Source organism: Haliotis rufescens, unplaced genomic scaffold, assembly GCF_023055435.1.
Source record: "Haliotis rufescens isolate VD_foot unplaced genomic scaffold, xgHalRufe1.0.p SCAF_37, whole genome shotgun sequence".
In the NCBI taxonomy this organism is placed as follows: domain Eukaryota; kingdom Metazoa; phylum Mollusca; class Gastropoda; order Lepetellida; family Haliotidae; genus Haliotis; species Haliotis rufescens.
Genome location: NW_025964079.1, coordinates 4476031 through 4498028, shown reverse-complemented (window position 1 = coordinate 4498028; position 21998 = coordinate 4476031). Strand labels below are relative to the sequence as shown.

At 43.2% G+C, this 21998-nt stretch overlaps 1 protein-coding gene across 1 annotated transcript; it reads right to left on the bottom strand.

The window, feature by feature from the left end:
- Positions 1-16042: 16042 nt before the first annotated feature.
- On the bottom strand, positions 16043-20934 carry LOC124144341 (protein qua-1-like). The gene is made up of 4 exons (XM_046513708.2): positions 20794-20934; positions 20379-20468; positions 18582-18725; positions 16043-18375 (listed from the first exon to the last, which is right to left on the bottom strand). Exons 2-4 carry the CDS (start codon positions 20440-20442, stop codon positions 16250-16252), a joined length of 2334 nt encoding a protein of 777 aa, XP_046369664.2. The 5' UTR covers positions 20443-20468; positions 20794-20934; the 3' UTR covers positions 16043-16249.
- Positions 20935-21998: the final 1064 nt, after the last annotated feature.

The window sequence follows — 21998 nt, the reverse complement described above, 5'->3', positions numbered from 1 at the left end:
TCTTCTTGAAACATACTATTTATACTTTTACAATGTCATTGGGTGACATATCTTCAAGAACAAGTTGTGCCTCCCAAACTATGTCCATGCATTTATTAATTGTAAGGATTGTGGAATGCTTGCTATCCAAATTGGTATCCGGTGATGGTGATGGATGGTTGGATTGTGGAATGCTAGCTATCTCCATTACTATCCGGTGCTGGATAGTCGAATTGTGGAATGCTTGCTATCCCAATTGGTATCCGGTGCTGGATAGTCGAATTGTGGAATGCTTGCTATCCAAATTGGTATCCGGTGCTGGATAGTCGAATTGTGGAATGCTGGCTGTACAAATTGGTCTCCAGTGCTGGATAGTCGAATTGTGGAATGCTTGCTATCCGAACTGATATCCGGTGCTGGATAGTCGAATTGTGGAATGCTTGCTATCCAAATTTGTATCCGGTGCTGGGTAGTTGAATTGTGGAATGCTTGCTATCCAAATTGGTATCCGGTGCTGGATAGTCGAATTGTGGAATGATGGCTATCTCCATTACTATCCGGTGCTGGATAGTCGAATTGCGGAATGCTTGCTATCCAAATTGGTATCCGGTGCTGGATAGTCGAATTGTGGAATGCTTGCTATCCCAATTGGTATCCGGTGCTGGATAGTCGAATTGTGGAATGCTTGCTATCCAAATTGGTATCCGGTGCTGGATAATCGAATTGTGGAATGCTTGCTATCCAAATTGGTATCCGGTGCTGGATAGTCGAATTGTGGAATGCTTGCTATCCAAATTGGTATCCGGTGCTGGATAGTCGAATTGTGGAATGATGGCTATCCAAATTGGTATCCGGTGCTGGATAGTCGAATTGTGGAATGCTTGCTATCCAAATTGGTATCCGGTGCTGGATAGTCGAATTGTGGAATGCTTGCTATCCAAATTGGTATCCGGTGCTGGATAATCGAATTGTGGAATGCTTGCTATCCCAATTGGTATCCGGTGCTGGATAGTCGAATTGTGGAATGCTTGCTATCCCAATTGGTATCCGGTGCTGGATAGTCGAATTGTGGAATGCTGGCTGTACAAATTGGTCTCCAGTGCTGGATAGTCGAATTGTGGAATGCTTGCTATCCGAACTGATATCCGGTGCTGGATAGTCGAATTGTGGAATGCTTGCTATCCAAATTGGTATCCGGTGCTGGGTAGTTGAATTGTGGAATGCTTGCTATCCAAATTGGTATCCGGTGCTGGATAGTCGAATTGTGGAATGCCTGCTATCCAAATTGGTATACGGTTATGGATAGTCGAATTGTTGAAGGTCTGCTATCCAAATTGGTATCCGGTGCTGGATAGTCGAATTGTGGAATGATGGCTATCTCCATTACTATCCGGTTCTGGATAGTCGAATTGCGGAATGCTTGCTATCCAAATTGGTATCCGGTAATGGATAGTCGAATTGTGGAATGTCTGCTATCCAAATTGGTATACGGTTATGGATAGTCGAATTGTTGAAGGTCTGCTATCCAAATTGGTATCCGGTGCTGGATAGTCGAATTATGGAATGCTTGCTATCCCAATTAGTATCCGGTGCTGGACAGTCGAATTGTTGAATGCTTGCTATCCCAAATGGTGTCCGGTGCTGTATAGTCGATAGCCGATGGAAAGTCGGATTGTGGAACGCCTTCTCTCCGAACTGAAATCTGGTGATGGAAAGTCGGATTGTGGAATGCCCTCTATCCGAATTGAAATCCGGTGATGGGAAGTCGGATTGTGGAACGCCTTCTATCCGAATTGAAATCCGGTGATGGAAAGTCGGATTGTGGAATGCCTTCTATCCGAATTAAAATCCGGTGCTGGATAGTCGAATTGTGGAATGCTTGCTATCCCAATTGGTATCCGGTGCTGGATAGTCGAATTGTGGAATGCCTGCTATCCAAATTGGCATCCGGTGCTGGATAGTCGGATTTTGGAAAGCTTGATATCCGAACATTTCTTTCGGTTTAATGATAGTCAGACTGCGGAATGCTTTCTCCCCAAACGAAACCCGGTGATGGAAAGTTGGATTGTGGAACGCCTTCTCTCCGAATTGAAATCCGGTGATGGAAAGTTGGATTGTGGAACGCCCTCTATCCGAATTGAAATCCGGTGTTGGAAAGTTGGATTGTGGAACGCCCTCTATCCGAAATGAAATCCGGTGATGAAAGTTGGATTGTGGAACGCCTTCTCTCCGAATTGAAATCCGGTGATGAAAAGTCGGATTGTGGAACGCCTTCTATCCGAATTGAAATCCGGTGATGAAAAGTCGGATTGTGGAATGCCTTCTATCCGAATTGAAATCCGATGATGAAAAGTCGGATTGTGAAACGCCTTCTATCCGAATTGAAATCCGGTGATGAAAAGTCGGATTGTGGAACGCCTTCTATCCGAATTGAAATCCGGTGATGAAAGTTGGATTGTGGAATGCCTTCTATCCGAATTGAAATCCGGTGATGGAAAGTCGGATTGTGGAACGCCTTCTATACGAATTGAAATCAGGTGATGAAAGTTGGATTGTGGAACGCCTTATATCTGAATTGAAATCTGGTGATGGAAAGTCGGATTGTGGAACGCCTTCTATACGAAATGGTATCTTGTGATGGAAAGTTGGATTGTGGAACGCCCTCTATCCGAATTGAAATCCGGTGATGGAAAGTGTTGGATTGTTGAACGCCTTCTTTCCGAATTGAAATCCGGTGATGGAAAGTATGATTGTGGAACGCCTTCTCTCCGAACTGAAATCCGGTGATGGAAAGTTGGATTGTGGAACGCCCTCTATCCGAATTGAAATCCGGTGATGGAAAGTCGGATTGTGGAACGCCTTCTATCCGAATTGAAATCCGGTAATGGAAAGTCGGATTGTGGAAAGCCTTCTATCTGAATTGAAATCAGGTGATGGAAAGTCGAATTGTGGAATGCCTGCTATCCAAATTGGCATCCGGTGATGGATAGTCGGATTTTCGAAAGCTTGATATCTGACCATTTTTTCCGGTTTATTGATAGTCGGACTGCGGAATGCTTTCTCTCCGAATTGAAACGCGGTGATGGAAAGTTGGATTGTGGAACGCCTTCTCTCCGAATTGAAATCCGGTGATGGAAAGTAGGATTGTGGAACGCCTTCTATCCGGTGGAATGCCTTCTATCCGAAATGAAATCCGGGGATGGAAAATCGGATTGTGGAACGCCTTCTATCCGAATTGAAATCCGGTGATGGAAAGTCGGATTGTGGAACGCCTTCCCTCCGAATTGAAATCCGGTGATGGAAAGTAGGATTGTGGAACGCCTTCTATCCGAATTCAAATCCGGTGATGGAAAGTCGGATTGTGGAATGCCTTCAATCCGAATTGAGATCCGGTGATGGAAAGTCGGATTGTGGAACGCCTTCTATCCGAATTGAAATCCGGTGATGGAAAGTCGGATTGTGGAACGCCTGCTATCCGAACTGAAATCCGGTGATGAAATGTCGGATTGTAGAACGCCTTCTATCCGAATTGAAATCCGGTGATGAAAAGTCGGATTGTGGAATGCCTTCTATCCGAATTGAAATCCGATGATGAAAAGTCGGATTGTGGAACGGCTGCTATCCGAACTGAAATCCGGTGATGAAAAGTCGGATTGTGGAACGCCTTCTATCCGAACTGAAATCCGGTGATGAAAAGTCGGATTGTGGAATGCCTTCTATCCGAATTGAAATCCGATGATGAAAAGTCGGATTGTGGAATGCCTTCTATCCGAATTGAAATCCGGTGATGAAAAGTCGGATTGTGGAACGCCTTCTATCCGAATTGAAATCCGGTGATGGAAAGTCGGATTGTGGAATGCCTTCTATCGGCATTGAGATCCGGTGATGGAAAGTCGGATTGTGGAACGCCTTCTATCCGAATTGAAATCCGGTGATGAAAAGTCGGATTGTGGAATGCCTTCTATCCGAATTGAAATCCGATGATGAAAAGTCGGATTGTGGAACGCCTTCTATCCGAATTGAAATCCGGTGATGAAAAGTCGGATTGTGGAACGCCTTCTATCCGAATTGAAATCCGTTGATGGAAAGTAGCATTGTGGAACGCCCTCTATCCGAATTGAAATCCGGTGATGAAAAGTCGGATTGTGGAACGCCTTCTATCCGAATTGAAATCCGGTGATTGAAAGTTGGATTGTGAAACGCCTTCTATCCGAATTGAAATCCGGTGATGGAAAGTTGGATTGTGGAACGCCCTCTATCCGAATTGAAATCTGGTGATGGAAAGTCGGATTGTTGAACGCCTTCTCTCCGAATTGAAATCTGGTGATGAAAAGTCGGATTGTGGAACGCCTTCTATCCGAATGGTATCTGGAGATGGATATCACAGAGAGGGTACCTGAAGTAAAACCTACACCCAAAGTCACTTTGGGCTTTCCTATCGGAGTAACATGACACGACATAAATCCATTGAAATAGTCGTCAAAGTACTGATAAAGGCCAACATCCTCACATATTTTGAACACGGATCACATTCCGTTCGCGTCATTCGTGTTAGTTGGACCGAGTACATTACATTACATTTCATTTTGAAAATCCCATCAGTTTACATGTACGGGACTTGTTCTAGCATCATGGCAAAGGCATAAACTTCTGGTGTTGAGGTAGTTATAGGTAAGAACCACATTGGTCACTTTATGTTATTATTGCAAATGACGGGCGATGAGGTAACCAAGTGGTTAAAGTGTACTCTTGTCACGCGGTTTGAGTCCCCAGTTCGAGTCCCCACATGGGTACAATGCGTGAAGCCGATTTCTGCAGTCCCACAGCAGGATATTGCTGGATAATATTGCTGAGTGTGGCATAAAAATAATACTCAATCACTTACTTTTACAAATAACCACAAAATATTATTGTCTGAAAACAATACTTTGCACATCTGGAACTATACTATTAATTATTTTTTGTCCTACGTGTACCGTGTATCGTATTTGTGCATGATCTGACTAAAAGATATTTTCTTGATACAATAAATGATTTATCTAACACTGAACCATTTGTCACAATATGCCTGAAAAAGTTCCTACGTTATTTTATTACACGCACACAATAAACACGTACGCAAGCCCATTGCCACCGGGACGTTAAACCAAGCTCATCATTAACTTGATGAAGGAGCCAGAAGTAGCTCTGAAAGAATGAATGAAAGAAGTTGCTATCCATAAAAAAAGTGTCATGTGTTCATGTTAATTGGTGTGTTGAGTTAATTGTTAATTTGTCACAGCCGACTTAAATGACGGTCAATGCGTCTTGTCGATTGTCTTGTCAGCTCTCTTTTTTAACAGCCGTTCTACAGTTGCTTAGCTAATCTGCTTGTATTTTTGTTCTGGTTTATTAATCAGTGATCATTGTCAGTGTCAAATCGGGTCTTGGAACATCACATTGCCTGTCTTTGGTTAGATTTAGCTGATAATAATAAAACTTGAGTTTTACCACGTTTTTATTATTACTTTATTCTTATTTATTCGGGGGCACGGGTGGCCCAGTCGTCTAAGGCGCCGCGATTCGCTGTGCAGAGTTGCGTCCCTTGGGCACGCCAGAAACCTATGATTGTGGGTTCGAATCCCGGTTCGCCCCAATTATGTTTCTATGTTTGTCAGCACCATACCCGTGCTCGTGGGTTTCACCGAAGTGGTAAACGTCTGAGACCTGCATCACTTCGGGCTTTTCTCCCACATTAAGCTGACACGCCGTGATATAACTGGAATAATGTTAAAAGCGGCGTTAAACCCTACTCACTCACTCTTATTTATTCATCCTGGTCGCAGATCCGGGGAAGAATAGATCTTCAGCAACCCATGCTTGCCATAAAAGTCGACTATGTCGACTCACGGGATTGGGTGGTCAGGCTCACTGACTTGGTTGATGCATGTCATCGTATCCCAGTTGCGTGGATCGATGCTCATGATATTCATCAGTTGATTGTCTGGTCCAGACTCGATTATTTACAGACCGCCGTTATATAGCTGGAATATTGCTGAATGCGGCGTAAAAAAACAAACCAAACCAATCACCCTGGTCTCAGAAGCACAGCCCCGTGACTCTCAACCATACACACGTGAACAATCTACACTTGCTGGATGGCTGTAGTAGAATTTCACCAATATATTAATCAAAAATATTGTTCGACATCAGTGTTCTTGTTGTTCAAGGATACATAACAATTCAAACGGATTCAACGAATTGGGAGATTCAGAAAAGTGTGATTGCAACCATCCCGTCTACCATCAAAATGTCATTGACTTCGCTGCCATGTATGTGTATCGTCGAGTATCACTTACAATGACAATACTCTGACCTTTGTTAACGGTTCTGTGGGTTCTACTTCTTTCTTGACCGGTCAACCACGAAACCAGATCATGGCACGTACACCAGCAGTGTGTAAAAATACTCAACAAACTATTCAGGAATCTCGAGAATGAGGTTATCTCTAAATTGCGTCTACAGTTCATGTATATCTAAATCTTCTGACACATCATTTATTTTGTAGGCGAAGTGTAGTGATGGGAAGAAAATTGAGGTTTAACGTCACGTCCAACATTATTTCACTTCTATAGCGACGTGCGTGCAAGTGTGTGTGTGTGTGTGTGTCTGCGTGCGTGCGTGCGTGCGTGCGTGTGTGTGTGTGTGTGTGTGCGTGTGTGTGTGTGTGTGTACTCGCTTGTACTAGTTCGGACTGATGCCGATTTTATAGTGCTATAATCGTCTAAGGCGCCGCAATTTGCTGTGCAGAGTTGCGTCCCTTGGACACGCCAAAAACCTATGATTGTGGGTTCGCTCCGATTATGTTTCTAGGTTTGTCAGTACGATACCCGTGCTCGTGGGTTTCACCGAAGTGGTAAACGTCTGAGACCTGCATCACTTCAGGCTTTCCTCCCAGATTAAACTGACACGCCGTGATATAACAGGAATACTGTTAAAAGCGGCGTTAAACCAAACTCACTCACCTACTCACTTATAAAGGGAGATAATCATTCCTGGGTTCCAATGTCTGGTAATCCACTACAATCAGATAAAGAATGAAAAGTAGATTTAGATATTGTACAATATTTGTAGAATGTTTGTAAATATCTGTCTAAATTAAACTGTAATGAATAACAACCAAACAAATATGTGATCAGGAAATTCAATTAAATTCTTTCAGCACATTCAGAGTCAAGTCAATGAGGTTGTCTCTATCTGCTTTGTACAGTGTTCCTTTAATGACCTCGAAATGATTGTCAGCACAATAGAGTTATTTGACAGGTTTTGCTGTCGCAACACTAAGACTTATGTATAGAGGACATCAGTTATACACTATTTGACTTGCAACATCACATCGACATCGATTATCAAACTTGTCGTTACCAAGTCATGCCATGTATACCTCAGTAGAGATTCAGTATTTGGTTTACTCTGTTTGTGATGTCCATTTTCGAAGCTATGTGTACGCACATATTGTGTCCTGCCATGAACACTATGTAAACACCAATCTGTACGAAGTTCAAGTAGAAGTAAGACGTTCATGTTTATAGTATTGCTGTTGACAGACCCGTGAAGGTCCGGGGTAGAAGAGGTCTTCAGCAACCCATGCTTGCCCTAAATGGCGACTATGCTTGTCGTAAGAGGCGACTATGCTTGTCGTAAGAGACGACTAACGGGATCGGATGGTCAGGCTCGCTGACTTGGTTGATGCATGTCATCGATACCTATTGCGTGGATTGATGTTCACAATGCCAATCACTGGATTGTCTGGTCCAGACTCGATTATTAACAGACTGCTGTCATAAAGCCAGACTATTGCTGAGTGCAAATTTCGCAATAACTGTTTCAAAACTACCACATTTTGGGTCAACATTGTCACACGAGACTTTGTACACTGCCGTACTATACTGCTCGGTGCTTCACCAATCTCGATGCCAACGTGACCGCAGGGGGACTGAATTACAGGTGTATTTTCACACATTAAAGTTTATATTGTTTATATTATATTGTGATATTGCTGAAATATTGCTAAAAGTGGCGTAAAACAATACTCACTCACTGTCAATAACATCATACTTATACTAGGAAGCTATGTGTATGTATATCAGGGCTTCTTTCCAATGATGTAGACATGTTCTTTCACCTTCAGACATGAGCATACGACAATCTGTGCACGAAACATCTCATGGAATGAACAAGGAAGCTGAAATACATATCATCTGTCTTCATCAATACAACAACTTCTAAAATGCCAATTAATTAAAATTAAAATTAAGAGAAGAATTTGTACAACTCATTTTCCAATTAACAACTCTTCAAAAGCGCCTTGACAATAATTGGTCTGGTCAAGGGATCTCTTGAAGAGACCGGTTTGTGTGTCTTTTAAGTTTGTCATATTTTCTCTGTCTCTATCTCTTGTGGCAGATTCTTCCATAACAATGGGCCAACATGTTGTATGGCACTATCAGTTCCTGTAAATATGCAGGAGCCAAACTACGGTACTGTAATTTAAGATACGACATAGGGGCGGTCGGGTAGCCTTGTGGTTAAAGCCTTCGCTCGTCACGCCGAAAACCCGGGTTCGATTCCCGACATGGGTAAATTTCTGGAGTCCCCCGTCGTGATACTTCTGGAATATTTCTAAAAGCGGCGTAAAGCCATACTCACTCACTCACTCCGATACGACATAACAGAAAGCAATGATGAATACCTTTAAGATACATTTAGACAAAGCTCTCAATAAAACACACTTCAATCGAAGCTATGTAAAACAATTCAGCAATATTAGATTCCTGTTCCGTAACCTTATTTATTCTCGAAACAAATCCGTTCGCGTGACAAATATAATCACTTGACCATTTGAGCGTAATTACTTGCGTTTTGTAAAGACTATGAGTGACAAAATGTGTTTATAGAAACATCCACAGGGACAGTGTTTTGTGGAGAATGATCCAGAATCGTTTGCTCCTGGATTTAGAAAACGCATGACCGGAACCTGCAGACCGTGAGTATAGGCAACAGTTGTGCAGAGCACGCTCTATGGACATTGCAACGTTTGCCTTTTGTAGAGAACATTTGTTTGGAGAAAGAGTCTTGGTTCAAAGGCGAGTCAGCCTGTGGCTCGTGTATTACGTTCTTGTGTATGACTCGGGGCGGTCGGGTAGCCTAGTGGTTAAAGCGTTCGCTCGTCACGCCAAAGACCCGGGTTCGATTCCCGACATGGGTACAATGTGTGAAGCCCATTTCTGGTGTCCCCCGCCGTGATATTGCTGGAATATTGCTTAAAGCGGCGTAAAAACCATACTCACTCACTCACTCACTTGTGTGTATGACTCAACACTGTGACTGTAATGGATGCCCTTTAAAGTGAAATGCTAGAGAATCATATTAAATGTCATTGTTCTAATTCGATTAGATCTCGGCGCCTTGCCAAGCATAGAATATTTTTTTCTACAATCTTAAATCATTTAACGCACGACTCTCGAAACAATAAATGTATGCATGATATGTTTGACATTCATCCGTTAATCCACTGATCATACACATAATCTCACTAATTGAGTGAGTGAGTGAGTGAGTGAGTGAGTTGGGTTTAAAGCCGTTTTCTACAGTATTGCAGTTATATCGCGTGTCAGCTTAATGTGGGAGGAAAGCTCGAAGTGTACAGGTCTCAGACGTTTACGACTTCGATGAAACCCACGAGCACGGGTATGGTGCTGACAAACCTAGAAACATAATCGTGGCGAACCGGGATTCCAACCCACTGTCATAGGTCCCCAAGGGACGCGACTTTGCACAGCGAATCGCGGCGCCTTAGACGCCTAATAAATGGATATGATGCATGATTCAATGTTATGAAAGAGTTCATATATTGTTTTCACCTAACCCTAACCCTTACCCTAAACCTAAACGTAAACCTAACCCTAACCCTAACCCTAACCCTGGGGAGCTCACCGTTTGATATTATAGAGGGGCTTCGAGGGGTGCCTCGCACTTAACAAAACACTCTGATAGTGCTGGCAAATATAATTTTCCTTTCAGAGTAAACATTTGTAGGTCTCTTGCAATCCCAAATCCACAACGGCCAAGCCCAAGAATATTAAATAGTCGGTCACCTTGACCGATCTAATCATTTACAAACATCGTACTTTACCATACGTGTAATTATGATCGTCTCATTTCTTCCATCCATGGACCGCCTCCGTGGTCTAGTGGTAGAGCATCCGCCCGGAGAGCGCAAGGTCCGGGGTTCGATCCCCGGCTGCGTCATACCAAAAGACGTTAAAAGATGGTACCTGTTGTTACCCTGTCTGGCGCTCGGCATTAAGGGGCTAAAACAGGACTGGTCGGCTCGGAGTCAGTATACTGTGTCTGAGTGGGGTATTCATGTTAAACTGCGGCATGGTATCTCAGTGAGCTAGCACTATAAATCGGCATCAGTCCGGACTAGTACAAGCAGCCACACACACACACACACACACACACACACACACACGTAAATGCAGTTGCTATATAAGTGCAACAATCTTGGACGCGACGTTAAACCCCATTTCACCTCACCTCACCTCATCCTTCCATCCATGGCATCTTCGAAGGCTGAGGGGGGTACTAGAGTACCGGAGTCCGGGGACCCAGAGAGGGAACAGCTATATCAGGGACACCCCGTCACGCGAAGCAGATTCGATTTGCCGTGATTTATCATGCAACATGATACAACACTCTATATGTCGATTCCAAAGATGATAGAGCACCTAGGTCTCGATTAGAATGCATTTAGAAACATGTGCCAAACTTGACATTGGCATTCGACTTAGTGTTTAACAAGGCCATTCTTCATTTCATGAAGCCAATCCACGGAATGGGAACGGGAGGCTAAATCGTTTGAGCCCCGATTAGGTTTCTAGGTTTGTCAGCACCACACACGCTCGTGGATTTCACCAAAGTAAAAAACGTCTAAAACTGCATAACTTCACGCCATGGTGCAGTCAAAGTCAAAATAAGTTTATAGTACAAAAGGCCTTTGCAAGAGAAAGTTAGCATGTAAATACAGTCATAAGTGTTACACAATGGGATATACACGTTCTTTGATTAATTCATTTCTTTTGGCTAATGCATGCTTACTATATAGAGAAAGATTTAATATATTAGATTCGTTCTTTGTCGTCAGAATAACTCCAAAGGCGTTTATCGGTGACATTGCTATTAAATAATCTTTTATATATTTCTTTCGAAGATCATTGTAAAATGCATGGACAGACAAAGACAAAATAATTTTCATTTTCTATATCTATATCACATAATGGGCAAATTCTTCTCTAGACAGTTTTCTTCCTTCATTCACAAATAGGTCGAGTAAACCAAGTCGATATTTGATGAAATGTTTCTCAAGTTTTCTTAAGTGAGTACTGATAAATATATTTCTGGTTGAAGTAAAGTCTTGAAAGTTTTGAACTACATGTATCCTCGTGTGGAATGCCATTTTTGGTGGAACATATTTATAGACCGATTTCGAAATTCATTAGGAAACATATTTACATTTCCAAAATAAAAGATGTCTTATATGCAATGTCCAAGCATTCTTTCTAATGTTATCTAAATGTAGAAGCATGTTACAAGCTAATTGAGGGAGACGTTGTTCATGCATATGCATATAAACAACTAATCTGAGAGTTAATATATAATGGGTATCTACCAGAATCACCATTAACCATACAATTTGGTTTAGAAGATCCGACATAAAGTAATTTTTACATGCTAATAAGTAAACCTTCTCTGTACAGTCATAACGTTGAAATCCCCTGACTTCAGAACCATACAATAAAATTGGTTGTAACGCCATGGTGTAACGGAACACTCTTTATGGATTATGTTAAGAATGAAGATACACACACTGAAGACATATAGGGTAATCTGCAGAAATGGAGATGGTCAAGTTTAAAACTGTTTGCTCCTTGGTCAGGAGTAAGTGTTCATTCCGGGTCTAGTCGTTGCAATAATTATGTATGTGTAACTGAGACGTGGCTCTTGCCTCCATCTTCCGAAGGCAAGAGAGTCAACTGACTTTAAAAGTCCAGTTTCCACCCTTGCCGAACTAGGCTGGAATTACTGGGCTCGATCGGAGCGCCACCAGTGTCTATTACCAGTTATGTCCCCTCTACGCCTCTCCTATGGACCAATGAATTTCCACCTCTCGTATTACTTGCGTTTGCTTGACCCAAAATGGTGGCGCCCAGTCAGGACGATCTGGTCGATAATCAAGATCTATATTGTGATAAAACGGGTCTTACATCGCGAAATGCATCAAATCACGTGAGCTCCTTGATTTAAAACATGAAACGATTTGGAAAATATCTGCTGACAACGAATTGGCGATGCACATGCTTTGCAAATCCTGCAATCGACCGAAGTCTGCACGACAGTTTACGAACCGGATTTCGATTTCGGTGTGCGATTTTGATTGGACTATGCATAGACTCGTTAGTCCAGCCAAAATGTAACTCCCTAATACCAGCCTCGTTCGGCAAGGGTGGAAACTGGACTTTTATAGTCAGATAACTCCCTTGCCTATGCAAGATGATCTGTGCCATGGTTGACTTGACCAAACAATAATTGCAAAAGTTACCATAACATTACTGGTCTGAAAACAATCGCCGAAAGACTGCAACCCATGTTTGCCCTAAAAGGTGACTATGCTTGTCGTAAGAGGCGACTAACGGGATCGGATGGTCAGGCTCGCTGACTTGGTTGATGCATGTCATCGATCCCAATTGCGTGGATCGATGCTCATGATATCAATCACTGGATAGTCTGGTCCAGACTCGATTATTTACAGACCGCCGTCATATAGCTGGACTATTGCTGAGTGCGGCGCTAAACAACAAACCAACCAACCTCACCATCGAACTAGTTTTTGTTTGTTTCTATTTCAGCTGCCATCATACTTTCGTTAAAATGGGAATTAGCAGTTACTACGGCATTTTCAACATATACCTATATATCGTAAAGAAAGTATAAAATTGAGAGACAATTGTATTGTATGTTAAACTACAAAACTGACAACATTAAAATATCATTTAACGATTCTGTTAAAATTACGAGGTAGGATAAAAATACCGGTATTGGAAAGTTCCATGTTTCAGTGTCTCACAACAAGCCTTTTTTGTTATACTTGCACGGTTTAAACTTTTGACGTGATCAATTACAAGAGAATGCCTTAAATTAGCGAGAAACGGTTCATCTGTACAGTAAGCCGAACTGGACTCGTGCGCCGCTGTTGTGTGTTGTGGACTGTGTTCCGTCTTAACACAATCATGCTATTTACATTTGCGCAAATAATTGCATTCACTTCGCGACATGATTGTGATTTGTGCTGACGAGATATTTAACCGGTATTGTAACTTTGATGTATCAAATAACCCGTCCACGTACATTTCATGATTTTCACATTACTTACAACACAATTTACTGTTTTTGTCACGTTTTGTCACGTTTTGTCTCCTGCGGGATGACATTGCTGCAAGGTTAAAGGTTACGCCTTTGTTCGTGAGCACAGAGGATAATTTCCATAAACGGATGTCTTCATCGTGATAATATTATGAGTTTGAGTTATCCAGTTTGATAAATCTTCCCATGATCTGTTATTTGTTATCACATTGAGATATTTGTGTCTACTTTCTATACGAATAAATACTAACTGTATACTAATCATAAAATTGTGATAAAGCAAACTTTAAAAATTGAATGTCTGTTTCTTTTTCACCAGCAAGAGTGAGTGAGTGAGTGAGTGAGTTGGGTTTAACGCCGCTTTTAACAGTATTCCAGTTATATCACGGCGTGTCAGCTTAATGTGGGAGGAAAGCCCGAAGTGATGCAGGTCTCAGACGTTTACCACTTCGGTGAAACCCACGAGCACGGGTATGGTGCTGACAAACCTAGAAACATAATCGGGGCGAACCGGGATTCGAACCCACAATTCACCAGCAAGAGTCACCAGCTGATTAAAACAGAGCAAATCCAAAGACAGTCAAAGCGATGCACAAGCGAGTTGTGTACCTAAGACGTGGAGCTTTGAGTGAGTGAGTTTTACGCCGCTTTTAGCAATATTCCAGCAATATCACGGCTGGGGACAGCAGAACTTGGCTTCACACATTGTACCCATGTCGGGAATCGAACCCAAGTCTTCGCCGTGAGGATCGAACGCTTTTAACCACTAGGCTACCCGACCGCCCCCTTTGAGCTTTGAACAAATATTCAAACCATGCTACCCACTCAGCCCTTTACCCGCTGATATACGATAGACAGGTAGCCGGATGTCCGATACTCTTTAAGAGAGGGTCCGTTACTCAATATTATACAAAAAGACAAATCTTGTAAGGTCCTAAACACGTCGATGCGACCAAGAATCCTCTACGAAATAATTTGCTGCAGTCCTGCCAAGTTTGAATTGAACTTCATTTTCATAGCACGCTACTTTTAACACTTCAAATGACTAAAAAAGATTCTTTCTTTATGAGTTGAGAGAATAAACTTACATCCATGTTGCAGATGTTTTTAGCTCCAATGAACAGTGTCAGCTGTTGTTAATTTCAAGCACAAGGAAGTGACAGAGATCACCTGTCACCTCACGGCAGGTGTCAACGTGTCAACTTGCAAATATAATTTCGTAATATTAGCATATTGTAGGAACATTTTGGTATATAATCTAAAGTAGTATTATGCTTACAATTGCACCCAATGAAGTCATGACTAATTAACACGAGACATTTGTTTGCTGACAGTGACAAAACCCATAAAGCAAAATCCATAAGCAGAGTCCTTTCCACAATTTCGACTGTATCTTAAGCACATGTGTGTGAAAATCACTCCCAAACAATAACGTCACGAATAGTTGCAAGATTGCTGGTGCGGCGTTTAGCAATTATCAATCACTCACTTTCTCGAATGGTGATGATACCGGGTTTTCGCGAAATGGTTAGCGTATCCTGCTTCATCGGTGCACCCGTCACAAACACATGCAAATGCATGTCAACTGTTCATTAAGAAAAACACGGGTGCAAATAGGGATTTTCATCAGATAATATTGTTTGCCACCCACAAATTTAGAAATGTCTTCCACATGGGTAACACAAAACTTGTTGAAGGTTTACTGAGGACTGAGCTGTACCAAGAGTAATGTGACGCTCTTCGAACTCTTCGTTGAAAGAGCATGCGCGATTGTACCAAACAATGCGTGAAGTGTAAACACAAACAGGTTTGAGCTGCTGGGGTATTGATGAACATGAACGCAGCGTTAATAATTGGAAATGTGAAGTGATCGCCCTTGTCATACAATCGTGTGTACATTTTTTTTGTCACTCTGAAACTTTATGCATAGATCTAAATCTAAAACACATTGAGGCCGTGTCACTGGTTTCTTTTATTTCCAGCTCAGTTGGGTAAATAAGTGTATAAGAATTTGCTATTTGTCAATTTTTGAACCTTATAAGATGATCGATATACTTAATCATCTTGGCCGAATTTACTTGTTTGATTTTGCCAATCTGAGCAGAAAATGCGACTTGCATCCTCACAGAAACAAATCCGAATAAAAAAAGGGGGTGAGGGGTGGGGAAGCATCTCTTGACGCTAGAAATAATGAATTAGCTGACTGAGGGACCTATCGGCATTGCACACTCAGGGCAGAAGGGTATATCTGTATATATGGGACATATACGACGTTTTGTATAAGAATTTACCGAAACGTTAGAGTTGACTGTACAGTATTTTACCTGGAGTGAGTGAGTTGGGTTTAACGCCGCTTTTAACAATATTCAAGTTATATCGCGGCGTGTCAGCTTAATGTGGGAGGAAAGCCCGGAGTGATGCAGGTCTCAGACATTTACCACTTCGGTGAAACCCACGAGCACATTTTATCTGGAAGTATTCCCGAAATATAATAATGAGACCTCTTAGGTGTATCTCGGTTACAATTCAAACTACTCCTGGAGTGCAGGCCGATATTTCTAAAAATGTATGGTACAAATGAGAAACGTACATTTGAAAATATAGACAAAAAGTTTATTTTTTTTGGTTTCAGCGTACAGTCACTATGACAGAATATACACAGTTGTTTTATTTCACAAGAAATGGAAAATGATGTCAGCATTCCACAGCCTGCGAGGAACCAAAGTGAACCACCATACGAACAGTCATTCCTTGACAACCAGTCTACCCGCTTGGATCCTCATTTGGAATTAAATGTTCTATGTTCTTAATAAGAGGTGTAGCTGCGTTTCTTTCCGTAATATCCCCCTCTGCCCCCGCTGCTTGAGGAGGCCCTTGCACTAGCACTAGCAAAAGCTCTTGCCCTTGCTGAGCCGCCTGAGCCACCTGAGCCACCTGAGCCGCCTGATCCACCTGATCGGCCTGATCCACCTGATCGGCCTGATCCTCCCCTTCCTGCTGCACTTGCAGAAGCTCTTGCTCTAGCACTTGCTCTGGCAAGAGCTCTCCTGAGGAATGCGTATGCGCCGTTGCCATTATCATCATCACCATTATCACCGTTGTCGCCGTTGTCGCCGTTGTCGCCGTTGTCGCCGTTGTCTTCCCAACGATCATCATCATCCCAGTCATCATTATCATCGTTGTCGTCGTCTCCCCAACGATCATCATCCCAACGATCATCATCCCAACGATCATCATCCCAACGATCATCGTCATCCCAATCATCGTTATCGTCGTCTCCCCAAAGATCATCGTCATCCCAGTCATCGTTATCGTCGTCTCCCCAACGATCATCATCATCCCAATCATCGTTATCGTCATTTCCCCAACGATCATCATCATCCCAGTCATCCCAGAAATCATCATTATCGTCATCAAAATCATCGTCACCATTGTCATCGTTCCAGTCATCATCATCCCAGTCATCACCATTTCCATTACCATTGCCGTTACCGTTGCCGTTGCCTCTGCCTCTGCCATTGCCATTGCCATTGCCATTGCCATTGCCATTGCCATTACCGTTGCCATTGCCATTGCCATTGCCATTACCGTTGCCATTGCCATTGCCATTGCCATTACCATTGCCATTGCCGTTGCCGTTGCCGTTGCCGTTGCCGTTGCCGTTGACGTAGCCATTGCCGTTGCCGTTGCCATTGCCATTATCGTCACCGCAGTCGTCATCATATCCAAATCCTCCAGAGCCAAACGATCCGGCTCGAGCAGAAGCAGATGCATCAGCAGAGGCGCTAGCAGAGCCGAAATTGAAACCGCCGGAGAAACCAGAACCGGCGTTTGCAGCAGCACTAGCACTAGCACGAGCAGAGGCTTGAGCAAATTGACCTAGAAGGGCGGCGATGTTGGCAGATGCTGAGGCATCAGCAGAAGCCGAAGCAGAGGAGGATCCAAACCCACCAAACCCACCAAATCCACCACCACGGGCACTGGCAGCTGCATTAGCTCTTGCGTTTGCACTTGCTGATCCAAATCCCAAACCGCCAAAGCCGCCACCGTTTCCACCGCCAAAGCCGCCGCCAAAGCCGCCACCGTTTCCGCCACCGTTTCCGCCACCGTTTCCACCACCGTTTCCGCCACCGTTTCCGCCGCCAAAGCCGCCGCCGTTTCCTGCGCCGCTTCCGCCACCAGCACCACCAGCACCAGCACCACCGGAGAGCACGCTAGTGAGGAGGCTGACAACAGTTGAAAGAAGGTTGAGGATGGCTCCATCGTCATCGTCGTCATCGTCATAGTCATCATCATCATCGTCATCATCATCATCATCATCGTCATCATCGTCATCATCATCGTCATCATCGTCATCATCGTCATCATTATCAAACTCGTCATCATCATCATCATCATCGTCGTCGTCGTCATCATCATCATCATCACCCCAATCGCCAGCGCCTCCTGAGCCACCACCTCCTCCACCACCTCCAGAGAGGAAGTTCAGGAGACCCGGTAGAGGTCCGCCAACGACTCCGATGGGGAAGCCTTCTGGGAAGGGAGCCTCTGGGTAAGGCTCTGGACGGCCGCCACCGTACAGCCAGCTATCATCGTTGCCATTTCCATTTCCATTGCCATTGCCATTGCCATTGCCATTGCCATTTCCATTTCCATTTCCATTGCCATTGCCATTGCCATTATCATAACCATTATCATAACCATTTCCATTGCCATTGCCATTGCCATTATAATAACCATTGCCATTGCCATTGCCATTATCATAACCATTATCATAACCATTGCCATTGCCATTGCCTTTGCCTTTGCCTTTGCCATTGCCATTATCATAACCATTATTATAACCATTATCATAACCATTATAACCATTATCATAACCCTTTTTGCCATAGCCTTTGGACTTCCAGCCATAGCCAGGTTTGACACGGTCATCTGCAAATAGAAATGATACAGATAATTTAACAGGATAAACGTCATCAATGTTGAGATGATACACATGAAATGGCGTTTAACGTTAATCAACATTGTCAGTGAAGAGATATGTCTAAAGTGGCATTGACCGCACTTGATAGAAAAGTCATGACGGGGCTGACAAGTGCGAATTGTAATATTTCGTTATTTCAAATCTCAAGTCTTACCTTTAGGAATGGTGATGGAACAGTCGCACGTAGCTTGATTGTAAGCTGTGCCGACGGCACACCACATGGCTTTCCATCCTACCCCAGGAATGAACTGTTCAAACTTCCTTCTGTCCCCTTTGTATGGCCTTTTGTCACACGGTGCTATCAGTGGAGCAAAGAACAACATTAATACCATCAGACAGCCATGTGCAAGGGTATAGTGAGTGAGTGAGTGAGTGAGTGAGTGAGTGAGTATGGTTTTACGCCGCCTTTAGCAATATTACAGCAATATCACGGCGGGGAACACAAGAAAGGGGCCTCAAACAGTGTACCCATGCTGGATATCGGATGTTGTGGCAGGGCCCCCTTCTAAGGGCTGCGATTGTCGTAAGTCTATGGTAGAGTATGGGAGTAGCGATCATCTTGTTTAGAGGAACGGGGCCCTGGACGCCAGCCCTGGACGACATGTTCTTGATATGAAATAGGAGGCCGACGAAATACTTAACAGTAACTTCAATCAAAAATTTGTTGAGTAATTGGCCATTGCACGTTTGGCTTACATGTGAAACTATTTTAATATAAAATATACACACAATATATTTGTCACCAAAAAGGTTCTCATCTGATAAAACTCCGCACTCTTAGAAATAAATGCATTGAAAACCCACTCCATAACTTTAAGAAATCTTTCCTGAAGTAGAATATTGTCCACAATTCCCAAACCATGTATCTGTTTATAAATCAGTGTCACATAGTGACGATACATGAGTTCGCGAAAAGGTGAACGTATCCTTTCCATCCGGGTATACAGTATTCAATAAACTTTGAAAGACAACGAGTTACTGAATGTTATATCACGTCATGTGATACCGCCTCTGTGGTCTAATGGTAGAGCGTCCGCCCGGAGAGCGGAGGTCCGGGGTTCGATTCCCGGCCGTGTCATACCAAAAGACGTTAAAAGATGGTACTAGTTGTTACCCTGTCTGGCGCTCGGCATTAAGGGGCTAAAACAAGGACTGGTCGGCTCGGAGTCAGTATACTGTGTCTGAGTGGGGTATTCATGTTAAATTACGGCATGGTATCTCAGTGAGCTAGCATTATAAATCGGCATCAGTCCGGACTAGTACGAGCAGCCACACACACACATACACGTGCATGCACGTCGCTCGTCCAAGTGCAATAATCTTGGACGCGACGTTAAACCCAATTTCACCTCACCTCACCATCACGTCATGGGTCTGGTCTGAACGTTTGATCAAGTAGATGAGTGAGTGAGTGAGTGAGTTGAAGGCCGCTTTTAACAGTATTCCAGTCATATCACGGCGTGTCAGCTTAATATGGGAGGAAAGCCCGAAGTGTTGCAGGTCTTAGACGTTTGCCACTTCGGTGAAACCCACGAGCACGGATATGGTGCTGACGAACCTAGAAACATAATCGGGGCGAACCCGGATTCGAACCCACAATCATAGGTTTCTGGCGTTCCCAAGAGACGCGACTCTGCACAGTGAATCGCGGCGCCTTAGACGACTGGGCCACCCGTGCCCCCCACAAGTAGAAGACAACAATCAGGCAGGGCCCCGTTCCACAAAGCGATCTTAGCACTAAGGTGATCGTAAGTCCCATACTCTAACATAGGTTTACGATCATCGTAGCGCTAAGATCGCTTTGAGGAACGGGGCCCAGGTCAACAAGCCTAACCACCCTATTTCCTTCGGCCGTTTCGACAGGCATCATAAACTGAGCATTTTGTGACCCAACTGAGTTATAGGACATTCAATGAAAGAGACATATAAAAGATGGTATGAAAAAACCTACGTTTCTTTACTGCGTATCCTGCGGCCACCACCAAAAGACACGCGAGAGGGACGAAACACTTCATTTTGAAAGATGCGGGCCAACGAAATTCTGAAAAATAAAGAGAAAAATAGAATTCTTTCATTTGAAGAAGAGTTGTTGTTAATTAAAAAAAATAAATATTATGCTAACAAAGTGAAGTACACATATCAAAAATAAAATACGCGAATGATTTTACGAAACGAAGATCATTGAGAGACATGAAGTAATTTTGAAAGCAAAATTAAATTTATCCGAGGAATATATTTAACATTACTGATTAAGTATAGAAGGTATGGAAAACAGTAACACAATATCCCAACAGCGGTTTAGAATATCCACGTTTGCGGGAACAGTTCCGATTCCGTATGCCAATCCACTTTTCACACTTACTCACCTCTTTGGCTCTGCCCGCCCGGACAGCTGTGGATTAAGCAAGGTAGCTGTTGTGGCGGATTCAGAACCTGTTTCAGTTTTATAAGCAACCCAAATGTTTGAGCATGCGCAGTGGAGTCTCCGCAATGCGCGTTGACAGCAAGCCAGTGCTACCTCGTGTCTACGTGAATTATTATTGGGCGGAACCTGGTTCGCCAAAATTTGCGACATGTGTCATTTTTATGGTGATACTACGACGTCGACACGGGATTGCCATAGAATGACCGCTATACACCACTGAACTTTACATTTGAAATCTCATAAATCACGAAGCCCGTGAAGATCCGGGTTAGAATTGGTCTTCAGCAACCCATGCTTGTCGTAAGATGCGTCTAACGGGATCGGATGGACAGGCTCAGTGACTTTGTTCATGCATGTCATCTTACCCCAGTTGCTTCTATCGATGCTCATGATGCCAATCACTGGTTTGTCTGTTCCAGACTCCATTATTCACAGACCGCCGTCATGTAGCTGGTGTTAAACAACAAACAAACAAAAGATCAAAATAAATAATCAAGAATTCTTTAAGAAAGTAAATGCAAAATCCCAATTCAAATAGACAATTTATTTTTAACAAACTGCTTTATCAATGATTTTTATGCCATTCTGGACAGGTTCATAAGACTGTGTTCGAGTCTTAGATTCGCCCTGATTAAGATTTGAAACCTACGTTTTGTCCAGATTAAATACAGGTGCATCAAATCAACGTTTGTAACCTCTACATTTTTGCCCATTTTCTTAGGATAATGTTACAAAGATTTCACGATAAGTGAGTGAGTGAGTGAGTGATTAACGCCGCTTTTAACAGTATTCCAGTTATATTGCAGCGTGTTAGCTTAATGTGGGAGGAAAGCCCGAAGTGATGCAGGTCTCAGACGTTTACCACTTCGGTAAAACCCACGAGCACGGGTATGGTGCTGACAAACCTAGAAACACAATTGCGTCGAACCGGGATTCGAACCCACAATCATAGATTTCTGGCGTGCTCCAAGGGACGCAACTCTGCACAGCGAATTGCGGCGCCTTAGACGACTTAGCCACCTGTGCCCCCGACTTCATGATAATTAATTTAGCTTACCGATAGCTTGAGTTCCAAATGTATGAAAACGTTACTGATAAATTAATATCTTCAGGTCTGTCATAAGAGAAATGGGACATGGATGCTAC